The following is a 17,936-nucleotide window of genomic DNA, read 5'->3' as shown; positions in this document are numbered from 1 at the left end:
AAACAGGGATTGGACTTGGAGCTGAGCTGCACCCTCCACAACTAGACTGAAGGACAACGACTTGGAGCTGATGGGCCCTGGAGAAACATACAGTCCCCCAATGTTCCCCAATTAAAAAAAAGAAAAGGAAAACCATGAAGCAGTGGGATCACCCGAGGGACCCCGGACAAGCCACAGGGCCTTGGGGGCCGCGGAGTGCGAGTGGGACTCTCCAGGTTCTGTCTTGGCAGGTGGCATCACTGTCACTCCTTCCAGAGCCTCCAGCCGCTCTGCCTCCGGTTTCTGCTGACACACTTGCAGGAGAATGGGAGGGGAAGACACACAAAGCCTCTCTCGCTCGCTGGGCAGAGGTGGGAGGTGCCACCCTGGATGGTGGCCCGTCTGTGGCAGGAGCTCCCTGCTGTCCTGACCTGGGACTCGTGGAGCACGGTTGGGGGGCACACAAGAGAGCCAGGCCACTCCCCGACTCGGTTCTGCAGCCCTTCCCCCAGCTCTGGAATGAAAACTCTGTGTCCATCAGGTGCGGGACTGGCTTCTGGCTCTGCTGGTCAGGTGGTCAGGTCTCCTGCCCACGGCCCCCACCGAGGGCTCCAGGCAGGGCCCTCCTCCAAGCGCCGATGTCTCCAGGGTGGGAGGGGCTCCGGGCCCAACCCTCCCACCTCACTTCCTCGTTATCTGCCCCTCCTCCTCAAGGCTGAAAACATGCTGAGCCCAGTGTGAGCCCGCTGGCCCTCTGTCCGCTCCTGCCCCACTTGGACGTCTGAGGCTCTGCCCAGTCCTGCCCCTCCAGGCCTGCCCAGCTCAGGAACCACAGCCTGCTCCCGCTGCTCAGACCAAACCCGAGGAGTTCCTGCTGCCACCTGCCTCGCTCTCACTGCTGTGGCCCATCATCCATCTGGGAGGGCGCCCCAGCTGCAACCTGGCTTCTCCTCTTGCCCCCTCTCCAGTCTATTTCCAACCCAGTCGCCACCTGCTTCTTTTAAAATGGAAGTCAGATTATGTCCATTTTTCCTCAGAACCTTCCAGAAGAGTTCTTATGATGGCCAGTGAGGTCCTGTGTAAGCTGGCCAGCTCCAAGTTCCCACTCCAGTCGCACAGGCCTCCCTCTGTGTCTCCAATATGTGGGATGCCTCAGGGCCTCCGTGTTGGTTGTTCCTCCTGCCTGCAGTGCTCTTCCCAGCACTCCTGCTCCCCTACTCCCATTGGGTCTTTTCTCAGATGCTACCTGACCTGAGATGCTTCTGACCACCCCTCATGGTCAGACATTGCCCAGCCCCCTCACCTGGCAGCACACACTGCTGGTTTATGGCCCCTTCCTGCTAGAATGTCAGCGGGGTGCTCACTAGACAGGGAACGGAACACCCTGCCTGCATGGGAGGTTGGGATGGGGGCGGGGGCTCCTGCTCTGGGTCAGCTCTGGTCTCAGCAACCAGGCTCGTGCCTCAGTTTCCCTCTCAGGTTCCCCGGACCCCTGTGCTGCATCCACACTGGAGGGCACCAGCCCCAGCCAGGACTCAGTGCCCCCTTTCAAATGACTGCGTTTTGTCAAAGGAAGCCAGGGCCGGGGGCAGGCAGGTCAGAAAGTAGCGTGTCAGCAGGGCTGGCACGGAGGGTGCCCTGAGTCAGCTCTGCCTGAGCTGAGGCTGTATGACTTTGCAGGATGTCTGCCGACAGCTGCCTCTGCCTGCGGGGCTCAGACAACAGCGACTCCACTTCTCATTAATTACGTCTGCGTTTGGGAAGTGTATGTATTTTTAATAAGGTCAGATCCTTGAGCCCACAGGCCCTGATACCATCAGCCCCCAGGCAAGGTTGGGCAGGGCTGCACTGAGCCAAGGGGTCCTGTAGACGCAGAGCCAAGCAGGAAATGACACCCAGGCTGGGCCCATGGCCAGGTCTCACCACCGGGGAAGATCAGCACCGCCTGTTACGGAGACGAGACTGAGGCCCCAGGGACACAGGTCACAGGGTGCTGAGCCCTAGACCAGGTCCTCTGGCTGGGCCAGCAGAGGGTTGCTGGGGCTGGGCTGGGCAGGCTCTCTCCCAGAGCAGGCAGGGTGAGGCCTAGATCATGCTGAGAAGGCCCCGAACTCTGGGCTGGCCCCGGGCCCTGAGGCCAGGGGGCGGCAGCTGCCCAACAAGCCTCTGAGTTTAGGAAACAATCTTGGGCCTTGGCCAAGTTCAGGATTCCCAGTATGGGGACCCCAGACAACCCCTCCTCCCCGGGGGAGCAGCAAGCACTCTGATAACAGCCTTATGAGCAATTCTGGGAAGGGGGAACCTGAGGCCCGCTGCCGACTTTTCACAATCACTAGCTGCCTTCTACAGGAGTCACTCAGAGTTCCCAGACTGAGTTTGTCTGCTGGAAGCACAGGGTTAGGACAGAGCTAGACCAAGATCAAAGGCAGGGAGAGGGCCTGGATGCTGATTTAACCGCAAACAGGACTTGTAGTGCATGTCACCAATACCTGAGGGGGCTCCTGCCAATCAGTGACGCGAAGGCCAATCAGAAAAGCCAGCAAAGGAAACCGAGGCTGCTGGATGCCCACACAGGCCCTCTCCCTTTCTTCCTGCACAATGGAAGACCGCCATCTCCTCAGGGATGGTGATGTGCCCAGATAAAAGGTTTTCCTTTGCTGCTGGTGGAACCATGTGCCACATGGCTTCAGTCAGGGAGACTGAATGGCCAATTGCTAGGTGTGGCCTCCAAAAAATCTCCTTGAAATTTAGGCAGATTCAGTTGGCACCTGCCTCATGCTGTCTGCCTTTCTCCTCTTCTCACCTGGGATATGGGTGCGAGGCTGGAGGGAGGGCAGCCATTCTGTGACTACAAGGTACGTTCGAAGGATGGCTACGCAGAGAGGAGGGAGAATGAGTCCCTGAGGGCAGCACGGAGCTGCTGAACCCCTTGCACTGCTTGTCTGCCTGCCGCTTCTTATGTGAGCAAAGACCCCTCATGTCTTTAAACCACTGCTTTTCTGGATTTTGTTATAGCCAAACCCAGTTTCCTAGCAGGTACAGGTAGGTCCAAGCAGATAGTTCAGATGAAGAAATACATATCATTTCAAGACTCATGAAAACAACACAAGAGAAATGCTGGTTACAACTACACCAAGAGCCTTCTCCCACCTATTTAGTCGGCAAAGATAAAAATGATTGTTAGCACACTACATAAGGAGGCTTTAGGGGAACAAGACTCCATATCTTCTGGGGAGAGTGTCAATGTGTAGATCTCCATGAAGGGTCAACTGGCAGTATTTACTGAAATCACGAGGGCCAGTACTTTGTCACTGAAAATCTGTTTGCTGGGACCCTGGGTCCCTGGGTGCACCTGCCCAGGTGCAGAGGGACATGCGGACTCATCAGTGCCCGGTGGTTTGTCACAGCCAAAGACTGAGACAAGTACGAGCCCACGGACAGGGGTGGCACAGCAGGCAGCAGGGTGCTCAGGGCCTGGGATCAGAACGTGGGACGAGCCCCCGAGCCCCTGTGCAGGACTGGGTTACAATTGCCACCATCTTGTAAGACTTATAAAGAATGTATACTGTATATGATTTATATATACACAGTATGTGTCATTTTTATGTATGTTATGTAAGGTACAATTATCTTTGTCAGATCTCGTATCTATGCAAGACAGGCCTGGATCGCCTCTGGAAGGACCTCGGGGCACTGGTCTCTGCCTCCTGGGAAGGCTGGGTGTGGGGAGTGCCCCACTGGATACTGTGCAAACCTTTGGATTTTGGATCTCTGATCTCAATACATCAGGTATTAAAAAAAAATTTCCTGGGGTGGCTGGTTAGCTCAGTGGGTTAGAGCGTGATACTCGTAACACCAGGGTCGTCGGTTTGATCCCCACATGGGCCTGTGAGCTGCACCCTCCACAACTAGATCGAAACAACTACTTGACTTGGAGCTGATGGGTCCTAAAAAAACACACTTAAAATAAATAAAAGTTAAAAAAAATGTTTCTTGAGCCCAAGTTTTTCCTGAAACCATTGACAAAAAAGTGAAAACAGGCCTTCTGCAACTTGGCCACGCCTCATTGTCGTTTGGTCTCTGTGAAATGCCATGAGGACCACCCCAAGGGAAGTCCCTCAGAGGGCCGGAGGCTGCTCCGTGTGTGCCTGCGCATGTGTGTTGGGCGGGTGGTCCCTGGACTTAAGTCTGCAGAAGCTCAAGTCACCAAATCCACACCTCCTTGGACCCCGTGGACCGCTCGCTGTGCCACCTCACCTGCCCTCCTCTGTACCTAGGACCCAGCATTTCAGCAGCCCCTCTGGGTGTCCCAACCTGGCCTCCCCATTTACCCCAGGCTGTAGGACTTTCCCGGGCTGCTATAATAAATTACCACAAACTTGACAGCTGACAACAACAGAATTTGCTCACAGTTCTGGAGGCCAGAAGTCCAAAACTGAGGTGTCGGGGGTCGGTTCCTTGTTGGAGGGTCAGAGGGAGAGTCATACCACGCCTGGGGGATATGTCATTCAGTCCCTGCCTCTGTGGTCACACTGCCTTCTTGCTGCATCTCTGTGTGATCGATGGCGTTCTCCTCTCTGTGGGTGTGTGTCCAAACCTCCCTCTTCTTATAAAGACACTAGGCATTAGATTTGGGGTTCATCCTAAATCAAGGATGACCTCATCTCGAGATTTGTAATTACATCTGCAAAGATGGCATTTCCAAATAAAGTCACATTCGCAGGTAACTGGGAGTACTTCAACGTATCTTTTTGTTGGTACAACGGAACCCCACAACCCTGCCCTTCCCCAGATTGCCCATTGCTTTGTGTACCACTGGCAGTCTTGAGCCTGGCCTAACAAAACCATGCTGATTCTGACAGCTGGAGATAAATTGTGACGTCTGAACCTGTCAGTGCCCCCTGCACCGTCCTACCTGGACTTACCAGGTGCTTTTGAAAGGATCTGAAGGGACCAGTGCATCTGACAAGAAGCTGACAAGAAGGTGCCTGTCACCTGCAGTGAGCACAGCGCCCACCTCAGAGCCTCCAGGGTGCCTCTGGGAAGAGTCGGGGTGCTGCTGGTTTGACAGAGTTGGGGTGATGGGCTCCCTCACTCCAGAAACGCACATGACTGTCATCACACCAGGTTCATCAGGTAACAACTGGGATTCATTCACCATTAATGATCCATTGGCTGTGGGGGAAAATCCCTCACATGATTTGTTGTAACAAACCTAACTTTCTGTCACGGTGATTACTGAGAAATAAACACATTACTAGGTTAGCCTGAGCGGTGGGGGGAGCAAAGGACAGAGCAAGACGCCCTGAGGTCCCTTTGGAAACATCAGGTTAGATGGTGGAGCTGCAGGGTCTTGGGGTCCAGAGGAAATTTTCTTTTTAAAGATTTTTGTTGGGGAAGGGGAACAGGACTTTATTGGGGAACAGTGTGTACTTCCAGGACTTTTTTCCAAGTCAAGTTGTTGTTCTTTCAATCTTAGTTGTGGAGGGCGCAGCTCAGCTCCAGGTCCAGTTGCCATTGCTAGTTGCAGGGGGCGCTGCCCACCACCCCTTGCGGGAGTCGAGGAATCGAACTGCCAAACTTTGTGGTTGAGAGGACGCGCTCCAACCAACTGAGCCATCTGGGAGCTCAGCGGCAGCTCAGCTCAAGGTGCTGTGTTCAATTTTAGTTGCAGGGGGCGCTGCCCACCACCCCTTGCGGGAGTCGAGGAATCGAACTGCCAAACTTTGTGGTTGAGAGGACGCGCTCCAACCAACTGAGCCATCTGGGAGCTCAGTGGCAGCTCAGCTCGAGGTGCCATGTTCAATCTTGGTTGCAGGGGACACTGCCCACCGTCCCTTGAGGGAGTCAAGAAATCCAACTGGCAACCTTGTGGTTGAGAGCCCACTGGCCCATGTGGGAATCGAACCGGCAGCCTTCAGAGTTAGGAGCACGGAGCTCCAACCGCCTGAACCACTGGGCTGGCCCCAGAGGAAATTTTTTAAAAGACAGTGGCTGATGGGGAAAACCCAGAGAGGACTGAGGGCAGCAAGCCAGAGGGAGCTGCTAGGGTCACACCTGGAGCAGCCAGGGGGCTGGGCTACAGGCAGGCAGGCAGCAGGAATAGGGGTGCACTGAGCTGCATGAGGGTGCTGGGGGCCTTTCAGCTGGGGCAGAGAAGGATTGTGGATGAGTCTGGCCCTTCGCTGTTTTCATCATTTCCCCTAAATGTTTCAGGTCTCAGGGAAAGAGTTCGAGAGGGGGGTGCAGAAGGGTGGGGAGGAATGCACCCCCAGTCCGAATTGGGTCAGGGTTTCAAGCTTTGTCTCTCAGGTTCCTGGAACCCTTTCAGCCCTATATAGTCCACCTCCCAGGGCCCTGGCTCCTCCTGCAGGACAGTGACCGCCTGCCCTGTCGCCCTGTTCCCCCCAAGGCTTTCTGGCTGCCGCACTGTCACGCGGGGCGGCCTGCGGGGTCTCAGCTCCCGCTCCCTACATAAGAACGCAGGATATGTGAGGCCAAAAAGGAACACCCACAGAGCCATAAGTAGGGGAGTCATTTAATAACTATAGTCTCACTGGTGGCTGGGTTGCAGACACAGGAGGCAAGAGCCACAGAATCCACAATCCACCACACTCCTCTGTGCTAACTACAATCTGCTCTTGCCAGCCCCCATCTTCTTGCTAGCCCCCATTTTCTGCTAGCATAGCCACGGTAGTTATATTAATGGCCAATGGGTCACTGGTTACAGCTGACGGCCAACTAGCCACAGCTGACGGCCATCTACTACCCGAGTCGACACCTTTCCACGTGAGGCCGAGAGCCTGGAAACTGCACTCCTGGCTCTGTCCCCACACGCACCACAAGGCTGCTGATGTAGGAGGAAAAGCCCCCGTCCTACCCTGAGGGGGCACAGCAGAAGCCACACCTGAGCAGGGAGGAGGCTGGGGGGCCGCCCCAGGGGCCACAAGCACTCGTAGGCCCCGTTAAAGCAACAGCCCGGCTGCAGTTGGCAGTTAAGGCAAACACCGTCATGAATGCATTTGCCACAGCAACCTCCCTTCTGGCGGGTGGGGGCCTCCCTTCCAGCTGGTGATGGTGACTGGGGGGAAAGGCCCTGTGGCAATCCCGGAGTGTTGCCCTAGGTGGACTGGGCCTTCTCTGTGTGCCCCATCCAACAGGGCCCACGCCCCCAGGGCCTGAGGCGGGACCCCTGCAACGCAGGCCCCTGCCCCATGGAGAGACAGATGGACTGGGGTCAGAGCCCCAGGTGACAGGAAGACCCCGAGGCTGCTGTGCTAGAGCAAGGACAGACCTGAGAGGCCCAGGGCAGGGACTCCAGCCATCGATCTCTGTGTGGACTTGAAATGGGGAGAGAAAGACAGAGACCACCTGGGGCTGGGGCCAAGCACCAAGTGGCTGCAGGGCCAGCCCGAGGGTGGCGCCTTCATTTCTTCCAGGTGTGGGTGGGAAGATGAAGAGCCTCACTGCCAATGTTTCTCATCACAGAGCAGTCTGGTGCATATTCTGGGCGCCAGGAACACCTCCCAGGGCAAAGAGGGGAGGGCGCCTGTGGAAACAGTGTCAGCCACCATTGTAACTTAGAAATGTAGGACGGGCAGCATTTGGAGAGCTAGGACCCGCCAAGAGGGAAAGCAGCGGTCAGGCAGGAACTTGATGTCCTTTCCGGGGAAGTGAATAGCTACTTGTCAGGCCTCGCTGAGCAGCCTCCCAGGGGCCCCGAGGCACCACTCTGACCCTACCTGCAGGCAGGTGGACGCAGCCTCCAGAAACTGCTCGGGACTGTCCTTCTGAGGTTTAAATCTGTCCAGCTGCTCAATCACAGTTTCAATGCACTCTCCGTAGTCGGCCATCTTCCAAGAGAGAGACCCTAAAAGCAAACCGGGACAGGTCACACCCTCCAGGTCCCTGGGCTGTCAACTCACTGGGTGGCAGAAATGGTTGCAGGGCCCTCACTGGTGAGGGGTGTTGGATGGGAGTGGTGACCCCAGCAGGGGTAGCTCCCCGGGCTTACTTCCTGGAGGGTCCCTGCAGGCCTCAGCTGCCCCCACAGTCCCCAAGCCCTACAACCGTGTACAGCTGGGCTCAGCATGGGGAGGGGCCAGGCTAGAGGGTGAGGCCCCTCTTAGCTGGCATCAGAGCACCCCTCAGCCCAGCTGGGGTTTGGTCATGGTTACACAGGGAGCCCTGCCCGGACAGGTGGTGTGTGTGTGTGACCTAATCACAGAAGGATAGAGCAAGAAGAACCTCGCGTCACCGGGTTCGACACCCCCATTTTAAAGGTGAGGGACCAAGACCTAGAGAGGGAGCACAACGGGTGGTGGCCAGGCCTCATATAGGCTCTGAGAACTTTGGAGACACCTGAGCTGGAGGAGGCTGGCGTGCCCAGGACCCCCTCTGGGGGACCTTGGAGAAACTGCTTGGGGTGGGGCTGGGGCCCCAGGAACTGGATCTAACAGGTGGCCCCCAAATTGCCCTCAGAGGGGGATGGCCGGGCCCATGATGGGCTCCCTTCCCATTCCCCCTCTCTTGTTCCATGCTGATTGAGACCCCCCTGGGCCCCATGGTGCTGGCCTCCCTGGCCACCAGCTATTGGCAAAGCCAGACATCTCATGTCCTGGGGACAGCGGGGGTACCTCTCCTCCACCCCCAACAAGCTGGAATGGCTCTGGATAGCAGCCCCCGGGCTGGTTGATTCCCTCCGCTTCCCTCCCATCACTTTAAAGAGAATGAGGGTCAGACGCCACCAGGGGCTCCAGGGAGGGATGGGCCACCTGGAGAGCAGGACACACACCATTTTCCACAAAAGAGCAGCCCCTTGTCTGTGGCTCCATGGGGTGGGTTGTCTGCTCTGCCAGGGGCTGCTGGCGGGATATGGGAGCAGTCCCCACCCTCTGACAGGCAGGGCCAAGTGAGGTGGGCACTGAGGAGGTAGACAGGAGGCAGAGGTGTGGGAGGTGCAGAAGCGCCTTGGGAGGCTGTGGATGCTGCTGGTTTAGCGTCTGTGAGCCCTGGGTTTTACACAGCAGGTGCGATCGTGGGCAGCAAGGCGTGACCCTGTAGCCTGGGCCCTGTCCCTGCTTCCCCCTTTGGGTGGGTTTCTGCCCTGCCCCACCCCTCGTCCTTGTGGTTCCACCCTGGCTTGGATCCACCACCCTCCCCTGCCCACTCTGGCTGTGGCATCACTGTCCGGACAGAGGCCTACAGCCCTCATGCGCAGGCCCGATTCTGGGGTCTCGTTGTCCCATTCCCGCTCACTCCTTAGGAAAACGATCCCAGACACCCCAGACATCCCTGGTGAGCCCAAGGCAGCACAGGAGGTGTGGGGGTCTGGGCTCAGGGAGCAGTGTCTGCCCAGGTCCCACTCCTAGCTCCCCTCCTCGGAGCCTGGCCCTCAGAGAGAGGGAATGCTGGGCCTGGGCCCCTGGAAGGAAAGCTGACTCTGGGAGGACTGGAAAGGCCCTATTTCCGGGGTTCGCAGTCTCTGCCCTAGTGTGGCTGATGGACAAAGGGCCTTTTCAAGGCCTAGAGCCGCTCCCCACACTGCTCACCCCTCCTCTGGCATCAGGGCTCGCTGGGCGGTCGGAGTTGGGAAGGCTCTGGGCGCTGGGGGCAGTCTTGCCCTCGGGGTGAGCCCCTCATAACGGGTTTCCTGTGTTCACACAAGCCCTCTGCCCCAGCCTCAGGGCTGAGAGGCCATGGGGCGTCACCAGGTCTCCCAGACGCAGCCCCCCCCCCACCCCACCTTCATTCCAGGCAGGTCTTCCTGATGGACTGGACAGTGTAGGGCTAAGCCTGGGCCGGGCAGGTGGGGCAGGTGGGGACGGTTTGGGGAGAAGTGGTCAGGTCAGGGGAGTCTCCCCGCACCCGTCCATCGCTAACAAATCCCCTACATTCTCGCCCACCTCCGGGCCCCGTGGGGCCTCAGCACATCCACCCTTCATAGCCTGGGGTCACAGTCCCTGGGGCCTTCCTCCTCCCTCCTCTCCCATCCACACGGGCTTCTTACTGACTCCGAAGCCCCTCACATGTATCCTCTGACCTCAAATGCTCTCCTTTCTCCTCTCCCTGAGCTCTTAGGTGTCCCTCAATGCCCGGTTCAAATATCACCACCTGTGACGCCTTCCTTCCCTGCTCCCTCAGCTCTTCCCTTCTCTGTGCCTCCTCTGAAGTTATCCAAAGTCCCATTACACAGCACCTGCCTTATCAGCCCTGAGGCCCTGGTCCTTACCCCAGAGCTGACAGCCAGCAGGGGTTGAAATGTCTGGGGAATGAATGATGGACTGTGAAAATGTACAGAAGGACCCAGTACCCTAAGCAGTGTTCTTAGTTTCAATCTGAAAGACACCTTTGGCATCCGAGGATAGACCTACCCTCAAGGCTATCTTAGTGCATTTTCGAGCCCTTCTTCTGCAGATGCTACAGTTCAACAGAGTTCAGTTTTAGGGTCACAATTACCTGGAAAATAACATGCCACAAGAATGTTGACTAAGCAAGTCAATATGGAAGAGAACAAACCGTGTTGAGCCAGGGGTTGGGTTGGGGGTCAGACTCCCCATCCCCACAGGGGGATTTGCTACCTGTGTGAGCCCCCTGAGCCCAGGCTGGGTTCTAAAGTCCTCCCAGGCTCTGTCTGACCCCTATGACCTCTCAGGGTGGGCCCCAACTGTGGGAAAGAGGCACCCACGCCAACGTGATAAAGGAAAGTAGCATCCACACCCTCTGGAGCTCACAGGAAAGGAATAAACGTCCGTAAAATGTCTGTTTTTACAGAAATGATGCTGAGATGCAGTTTTTCTTGCCTATCCCGAGCGGCCACATAGGGGGCTGTTCTGGGCGGGGCCTCAACCTGCCTTCCAGTGTGTGCCCTGGACTGGGCTCAGCCTAGAGGAACCAGGTCCATCCGTCCTGCATCTGATGTGGGTGGTCTGCGTGGGTGTAGCAGGAGCCAGAACATTCTGGAGAAAGGATGATCCAAGGGACCCTTTGGTGGTGAGGCAGTCAAGGAGAAGCAAGACAACTGCCCAGGCCCTCCCCCAGTCCCGAGTGTGACCAGATGGATGAGCCCGAAGCAATGAGTGGGTGAGCCTGGGGAGGATGCAGAGGGGAGTCTGCAGGGGCCATAGGCAGGAGACAGAGGTGCCCGCGGAGCCAGGCTGGGCTTGAACGTCCCTCCTGCAACTCTGGTTCAAAGCAGCTGCATCTTGAGGGTGGGCACCAGGAAAAGAGACGCTTGAGTTGTGCATTCCCATGGAAACCAGCCTATGAACTTTATCAAAATACTTACGTCTTTGGGTAGGAAATAAGTACTCATGTCCATCTAATTCTGAAGGATGCTTTCAGCACCTCAGCTTTATTTCAGTGGTATAAAAGTATACATGTGGGAAGAGGGGTTTAATTCCCATGGATTGATTTTTTTTTTGGTATTGATTTTTAACTTCACTAATTAGGACTTGACTGTCTCATATTTAAGGCAACTTTAAAGGTGGGCTGGACCAACACTTCTCTTTTCTTAGCAAATCCTCTATAGACAGAAACGAGATTCCACGAGGAGATTTAAATTCTTAGACACAAACTAGTTCAATGCTTTCAACCACCAGAGAGGCTCCACTGACATAGATCCCAAATGTGTGTTAATTAAAATATATCCTTTTCCTGGCTTTTAATTCTGATTAAAGCTAGTCTCCTAAGGATTTCTGCCAAGTCATGCTCTGACGGCTTGTGCTTAAAGTACAGGCCCACCCGGCAGGTTTTACTGGTTGTTTTTCTTTCTTTTTCTTTTTTTTTTGCTGGTTGTTTTTCAATCAGCACTCTCCCTTTCCTCCTAACAAAACCCCTCATTTTTAGTTGTGCCTATTGCTGCCCAACGGAACGATGGCATTTCCCAGCCTCCCGGTAGCTGGGTGTGCCAAGAAGCAACAGGGTGTGAGACTTTCACAAAGTCTCAGTGTAAGGAAGGGGCCTACTCTTCTTTTCCATCCTGCTGCCTGGACTCAGGAGGTGATGGCAGGAACTTAGGCAGCCATCCTAGACTGTGCGGAAACATGTCAAAGATGGAAGAAGAGCAAGCGAGAAAAGGCCAGGTCCCTGATGACTTTTTGGGGCTGCCATACATCCCAGAATCGCCTTCCCATGGATCTCTTTTATGGAAACATGAATAACCTTGTTTGGGCCACAAGGACTCTGATGTTTCATTCCACACAACCAAACCCAATCTTAACTGATATACCCACTGCCCTGAGCACAGTTTCAAACTGGGAAGCATAGGAGGAGCCCCAGCAGCAGCAGCAGCTCAGGCCTTGGAGTCAGCCAGACAGACCCACAGAGAACAGTCAGTCTCCCAGTGTCTGCCCTGAGTTCTCATGCTGGAAAAGGTGGCTGGGGGAGGGGCAGGCTTTACAAGGGAAGACTGAGAGCGCACTTGAGTTTGAGGGGAGCTGTCAGACACCCAACTGGCAGGCAACAGATAAGAGTCTGGAATCTCAGGGTAAGGTTTAGGCTGGAGATGTAAGTTCCAGAAATGTTGGGGGGGGGGGGAAGAGGGAGATGGTTGTTTATCAAACCATGTGACAGCAGGAAATCTCCCAGGGAGGGGATGGACAGAGGTGCTTCCAAGGACTAAGTCCCGGGCTCTAGTGTTAGGAGGTCGGGAAGCAGCCATGGGGGGGTGGGGGTGGGAGGCGGAGTACAATCCTTTCCCAGCAAGTGAGGAAGCTGTGTCCAGGAGCTGGGCACTCTCTGGTCACCTGCTGCTGACAGTTCAAGAAGGACATGCGGCTGAGCTTTGCTCACTGGGTTTAGGAAAAGGGTCAAAGATGACTTGGATAAAGAGCCTCGGAGGAGGGGTTGGGTGAAAATCTGATTGGAGTGGGTTCAGGAGAGAAGAGGCTGAGAGGAACTGGAGATAAGAAACAACTCCAGGTTGTCACGTACTCAAAAACCGACATGGATGACCACCAGCACACAGGGAAACCCTGCACGCCCGCCCTCCCCAGACTTGAATGGAATAGTGGGTCTGGGAGTCCAGACCATCTGAGCACCTGGCCCCTAGGCCAGTGGCAACATGAGCAGCAGAGAACACATTCTCTGTCAAAGGAGGCGTTATTCCCTTTCCCGCACCCTAAACCTGCACATTTCACAACACCCAGAAAAATGGTGCTGGGTTGGGGCAGGGAAAGTACCAGGGTAGGCGCAGGCAGGGCACACCTGCCCTTCCTCTGTATGCCCCTCCTACAGCCAGAGCACGGCAGCCTCTCCATGCCTCAGTTTCCTGGGCTGACAATGGGAATTTAAAGTGAGACCACATACTTGTTTCCAGTTGTCTGCTGGGCACATAATAGGTTCTCAGATTTTGGCGATTGTTTTTATGGATCCAAATTAGGGCACCGTTGGGGAAAGTAGTGAATACGGGCGAATATCTTGTTTAAAAGTACCGGTTATTGTGGCGATAAAAACACAAAAACCAAAAAAAAAAAAAACCACCAAAAAAACCCCACCGTTAACTTTAATCCAAGGGCTGGGAAGATCAAACAGGTGGTTAGCGAAAGCAAAAAGATTCGGGAAGCAAGGACGACGGAACTGGCCTCCAGGTGGTGGGAAGGTGCGGGTGCTGAGGGAACGGGCCTCGCCCCTCCATTTGGGTCCCACTTCTTCCCTCCCTCGTACCTGCCGGCGGGCTCCGTTGGCGCTCCTGCACCTTCCTTCTCGTCTTCCCACGCTGGGGCTGCCAGGCCCAGCGGACGCCAGGGGACTAGGATACCTGGGAGGGTCCCCTACTTCGCACCTGCTCCGCCTGGATTCCGCAACCACCCGGAGGGGGGGAACCGTGGGGGGTGGAGTGCCGTTTGGGCGGCGTCGCCTAGCAACCAGCGACTAGCTCCGGCGCCGTCGGCGGGAAGACTACAATCCCTAGAATGCACAGCGCCCGCGGCACAGCAAAGAACACCGCGCGCAGGGCCCCGCCCCCCGCAATGCCCGTCGGGACTTGTAGTTTTCCAGCCCCTCCAGGCGCACGGGTCGCCCTCGGGCAGTGAGCCTGCCTCGGGCGGGGCGCGGCGCGGCGCGGCGCGGCGAGCGGATTGGGCAGCCTCTGCGGCGGGTGGCGGGCAGGGGGCTCGAGGGCCTCGGCGCATGTGCAGCGCGGGGCGGCGGGGGCCAGCCCAGGCGCCGGGTGTCAGCGAGCCGCGAGGAGCGGGTGCCCCGTGCCGCGTCAGCCCGTCCGCCAGCCGCTGTCAGCGGGTCTGCGCCGCGCGCCGCTCGCGGAGCATCTCCAGGCCGCGCACCTGCACGCGCACCTGCCCGCCGCCGGCCAGGCGCCCCGGGACCGCCCGCCGCAGCCGGGCCCGGGCGCAGCGCGGCGGAGGGAGGGCCGCGGGGCGGGCCGGGCCGGCGCGGCGATGATGCACAGGTTCCGAAAGTGGCTGTACAAACCTAAGGTGAGCGGCCCCGTCCGGCCCGCCGGGACAGACCCCTCTCGCACCCCGCCACTGCACGGACCGTCGCCCTCACCCTGCGGCGGGTCCCCGTTCCGGCCAAGCGAGGACGGTGTGTCCAGGAGGGGAGCCCCATCCCGGTCGACGACGAACCCTTCCGCGCTCACGGTCGGGCTTGGGTGCACTTCCCCCACCTCCGCCCGCGGCCAGAGTGGCCCCTCTCCTTCCCCATCCCTGTCTTGCTCGCACCTGGCGGCCCCGCCCCGCAGCCCAAAGCAGACCTCTACTTCTGGGCCCGGAAGGACCTTTCCATCCTCGCAGTTACACTGATGTGACGCGCTCATTCCCCTCTGTCTCCCCCCGCCCGCATTATCCTGGGCCCGGAATGTACCTCCCCACCTCCCTCTGCTCTCCGGGGCAGACTCCTCCCCACTTCCCCTAGGTTCTGGAGAAAACCCCATTTTCTTCTCTCGGGGCCCCTGTGTCCAGAGCGGATTCCCATCCGCCGTCCAGCCCTGCCTTCGCGAACCAGGACCGACCCGCGCTCTGGCCAGTGGCGTCCCCATCCTTGTCCCATGCCCACCCGTGCTGTCCCGCAGCAGGACAGGTGTCCTGCCCAGTGTGGGAGGGCTGAGCGGACGAAAGTGCGCACCCCCAACCCCCCGCGTGGCGCACACCCTCGGCGCGAGGTCGGGGTCGGGGTCTGGGTGGCGCGCCCCGCGTCTCGGCGGCTGCGCAAGTCGCACTGCGGGCGCTGCGTCCTCGCCGCCCGCCCGGGCTCGTGTCAGCTGCGGCCGGAGCGGGCCAGGGTAGGCTGTGTCCCGGAGCCGAGCGCAGGGTCCTGGGCGCATCCTCTGCGTCCGGGGCCGGCGCAGCGGAAGGGCCCCGGCGCCCAGGTCTTGGTTGGGGAGTTGCGGCTCGGGTGGGGTCACCGCACGACCAAAGGGCGCCCTCGGACATCCGAGGCCGCGAAATTGCTGACGGACCCAGGGAAACCGCCCCTCCCCCAACCCTCTCCCCAGGCGGACCGCTTTTCTGGACTCCCCTTCGCAGCTCCCCTCCCCCACCGTGGGTGGTCGCTCTGGGTGGGGGGTTTCCTCAACTTCGTGTCCTCCTGGTGCGGGGAGGCAGCAGGTCCGTTTGGAAGACGGGCACCCGGGGTCCTGGAGCGAGCTGTGACCTGGAGGGCTTCGGACCTCCGCGGTGGGAGAATTCTCCCAGGGAGTGTTGGGTTGAGGGCTCAGATGCCTGGTGCCGGCCTTGGCCTCACCCAGCGGGGATTCGGGTTCTTTCGTTCCAGGAGCACCCCACTCGATCTTCCTGTCATGGAACAGCTACTTATTGGTGGTGGTGGCTCCCGGCCGCGACCCTGGTGGTGGCGACCCTGGTGCTTCCCGGCCCCGCGTGTGGTGTGGGGCCGCTCGCTGCCCTTGGCTGCCTTCCTTCTGCCTGGCCCTCTGCCCCTCTTCGGGCTCAGTCCCCCAAGGCGGCTCAGTCCTGCCTGCTGGCTCTGTGTAGGTTGCCAGGGGGAGGTGGCAGGCAGCCTCTGCAGGGGAGCAGCTTTCTGTTTGTGTGACTTTTGTCAGCAGTTAAGGAAAAACTAAGTTCACTTGTCAAAAGGTCATGGGAGGCGGGGAGGGCAGCAGCATTATTTTGTCAATGGCAAATGGCCAGGTAGAAAGGAAATGTATCATAGGTCAAGTAACATTGTGGAATCTCAGGAAACACTCCGGCGGGGTCCTGGGGCTCTGCCTCCTTTGTCCAGGCACCTTGTTTCCAGGATCGCCTCACTGTTATGTTGCTGGAAGGGAAGGAGAAGAACTGTGGACTGTGTCATCACTAGCTGGGTAACTTCAGAGACCATGCCTGTTTCGGTTTAGGGAAAATCTTTAAAAGTGGAAAATGATACTGTTCTTGAGGTTGTGCCCCAGAGCGGAGAACTGAGCCCCTCCCTCCGTTTCCCTCTTTAGCAGGCTGCCGCCCTTCCAAGCTCCAGGGGCTGACCTGTGCGAGGTGGACAGTCGGTGAATTAAGCAATCCCAGTGCTTCGGCCCAAAGCTATACGCTTTAGGAGATGGGAGGGGATGGTGTTCCATCTGATCCTCTCCTTTTCTTCCCTGTCATCTCTCGTCATGTTGTCTGATACTTGTCCCTGATCCCTGGGCTCGAGACACATCTGCATCTGAGGTCTTTGTGTCTGGTGTGGCATTTTCTGGGCGCGGTGCCCTGCGGTCTGTCAGTCTGACGCTGGGCAGTCCCTTGTTTGAGATCTATCTTTGGAGTTAAATATCTTGATTGTTTGAAGGGTTGGGGTATGTTAGGTCACCCCAGTAGCTTTTCACGTTTCAAAGCGAAGCTCCGATTTTTGCTGGGGATCATGAATGGAATTGTGTGCGTCCTCATCCTGTCTAATTTAACACATTTCGACACAAGTCCTGGTTGGGTTCCGGGCCTGGAAGAGTTGACGTTTTGAGTGTGAGCTGGGGGCGACTGTCGCCGGCAGTCAGGATTTTTTTCACTCTTGTGTTTAGATAGATATACAATTCAAACTGCATTCTTGATTTAATCCCTGCTTTGGTTTAAAACTGAACACTGAACGTCTTGTTCATTACAGTGCAGTGGAAAATGTTCTGAAACCAAAAATATTCATTGTTCTAGTAACTCTAAGAAGCACTTGGAAATGCTTTAAAAAATTCTTATCTGACACGATAATTTTCATATCTGAGTCGTTAATAACTGCCTAAGTTGAGTAAAAGAATAAGTCTGATGTATAACACAATAGTTTAACATTAAAATGACATTTGCAGGCTCTCACACTTCCATTTATTTTCTTGAAGGCAGTCCTTTAAACACCACGTTGATTTTTCTTCATGCAAAGCATTCAGGATCTGTGAGTCTTATCGGGGCTGCATGGTGCCTGGCGAAGGCTGTGTGTGGGAAGCGTATCCGCCTGCTCTGTTTTGTGATGGTGCTGAAATACTTTTTCTGCTTTTGTTTCGGGAAAGCCTTTCCAAGAAAGAGTTAACTTTAAAGGGTGAAAACAGTTGGCATCTTCATGTGAAACAAAAATATCAATACTTGTGTTTCCAGCTGGGTTATCACTTTCTTCTTGAAACCTGGTGACTGTGCCGAAGGGTGAAATCTGGCTTGAGGGAAGGGAACCTTTGACTGGACCGGGCTGGGATTTCTTTTGCCATCTTCACAGAGCATGTGAATTAATGGCACAGGATGACTTTGTGTTTTCCACCTTTGAGGATGCATTGATGGGTGGGTGGGTGCTGCTGTCCTGCTGAATGGGGACCACCACATGCTGGGTGACGGCCACCCTCAGCCATGCTGTCCTTACAGAGCTCTGTCTGAGCCCCATGCCAGGCAGACACTGTTCTGGGGTTGGGATTCTAGTGTTAACTTCTAGCGTGGCTGTTAACTGATTTATTTCCAGCCGATGAACTCCAAGTGCCCAGCTGCGGCTGCGGCTGTCCTTGCAGTAGCATGTCTCTCTCTGAGGTGAGCTACTGGAAAGCC

General features: G+C 56.8%; 2 protein-coding genes across 8 annotated transcripts in view; one reads left to right on the top strand and one right to left on the bottom strand.

Annotated features, from left to right (window-relative positions):
• CFAP99 (cilia and flagella associated protein 99) overlaps positions 1–17,702 on the bottom strand; it is a 39,856-nt gene extending 22,154 nt beyond the window's left edge. The window contains exons 1-2 of one of the 5 annotated variants that reach the window (XM_074320330.1): positions 15,479–17,702; positions 7,722–7,849 (exon numbers count right to left, since the gene is read on the bottom strand). In XM_074320330.1, coding sequence (XP_074176431.1) covers positions 7,722–7,832 — 111 coding nt within the window. In that variant the 5' untranslated portion in view covers positions 7,833–7,849; positions 15,479–17,702. Of the gene's footprint in view, positions 1–7,721; positions 7,850–10,352; positions 10,459–13,644; positions 13,962–14,475; positions 15,052–15,478 lie in introns of those variants that run through there. The other 4 variants (XM_074320311.1, XM_074320314.1, XM_019711501.2 and 1 more) reach the window with 4 other exon arrangements.
• The window catches only part of ZFYVE28 (zinc finger FYVE-type containing 28), a 72,805-nt gene continuing 69,019 nt past the window's right edge, over positions 14,151–17,936 (top strand). For 2 of the 3 annotated variants that reach the window (XM_074320295.1, XM_019711496.2), the window contains exon 1: positions 15,114–15,220. Coding sequence is in view for 1 of the 3 variants with exons in the window: in XM_019711498.2 (XP_019567057.2) it covers positions 14,376–14,414 (39 nt within the window). In the remaining 2 variants the exon portion in view is untranslated. Of the gene's footprint in view, positions 14,415–15,113; positions 15,221–17,936 lie in introns of those variants that run through there. The other variant, XM_019711498.2, reaches the window with a different exon arrangement.

The sequence above is a fragment of the Rhinolophus sinicus genome, linkage group LG02, assembly GCF_036562045.2.
Source record: "Rhinolophus sinicus isolate RSC01 linkage group LG02, ASM3656204v1, whole genome shotgun sequence".
Lineage (NCBI taxonomy): Eukaryota > Metazoa > Chordata > Mammalia > Chiroptera > Rhinolophidae > Rhinolophus > Rhinolophus sinicus.
This window is presented reverse-complemented; position numbering and strand designations above follow the sequence as displayed.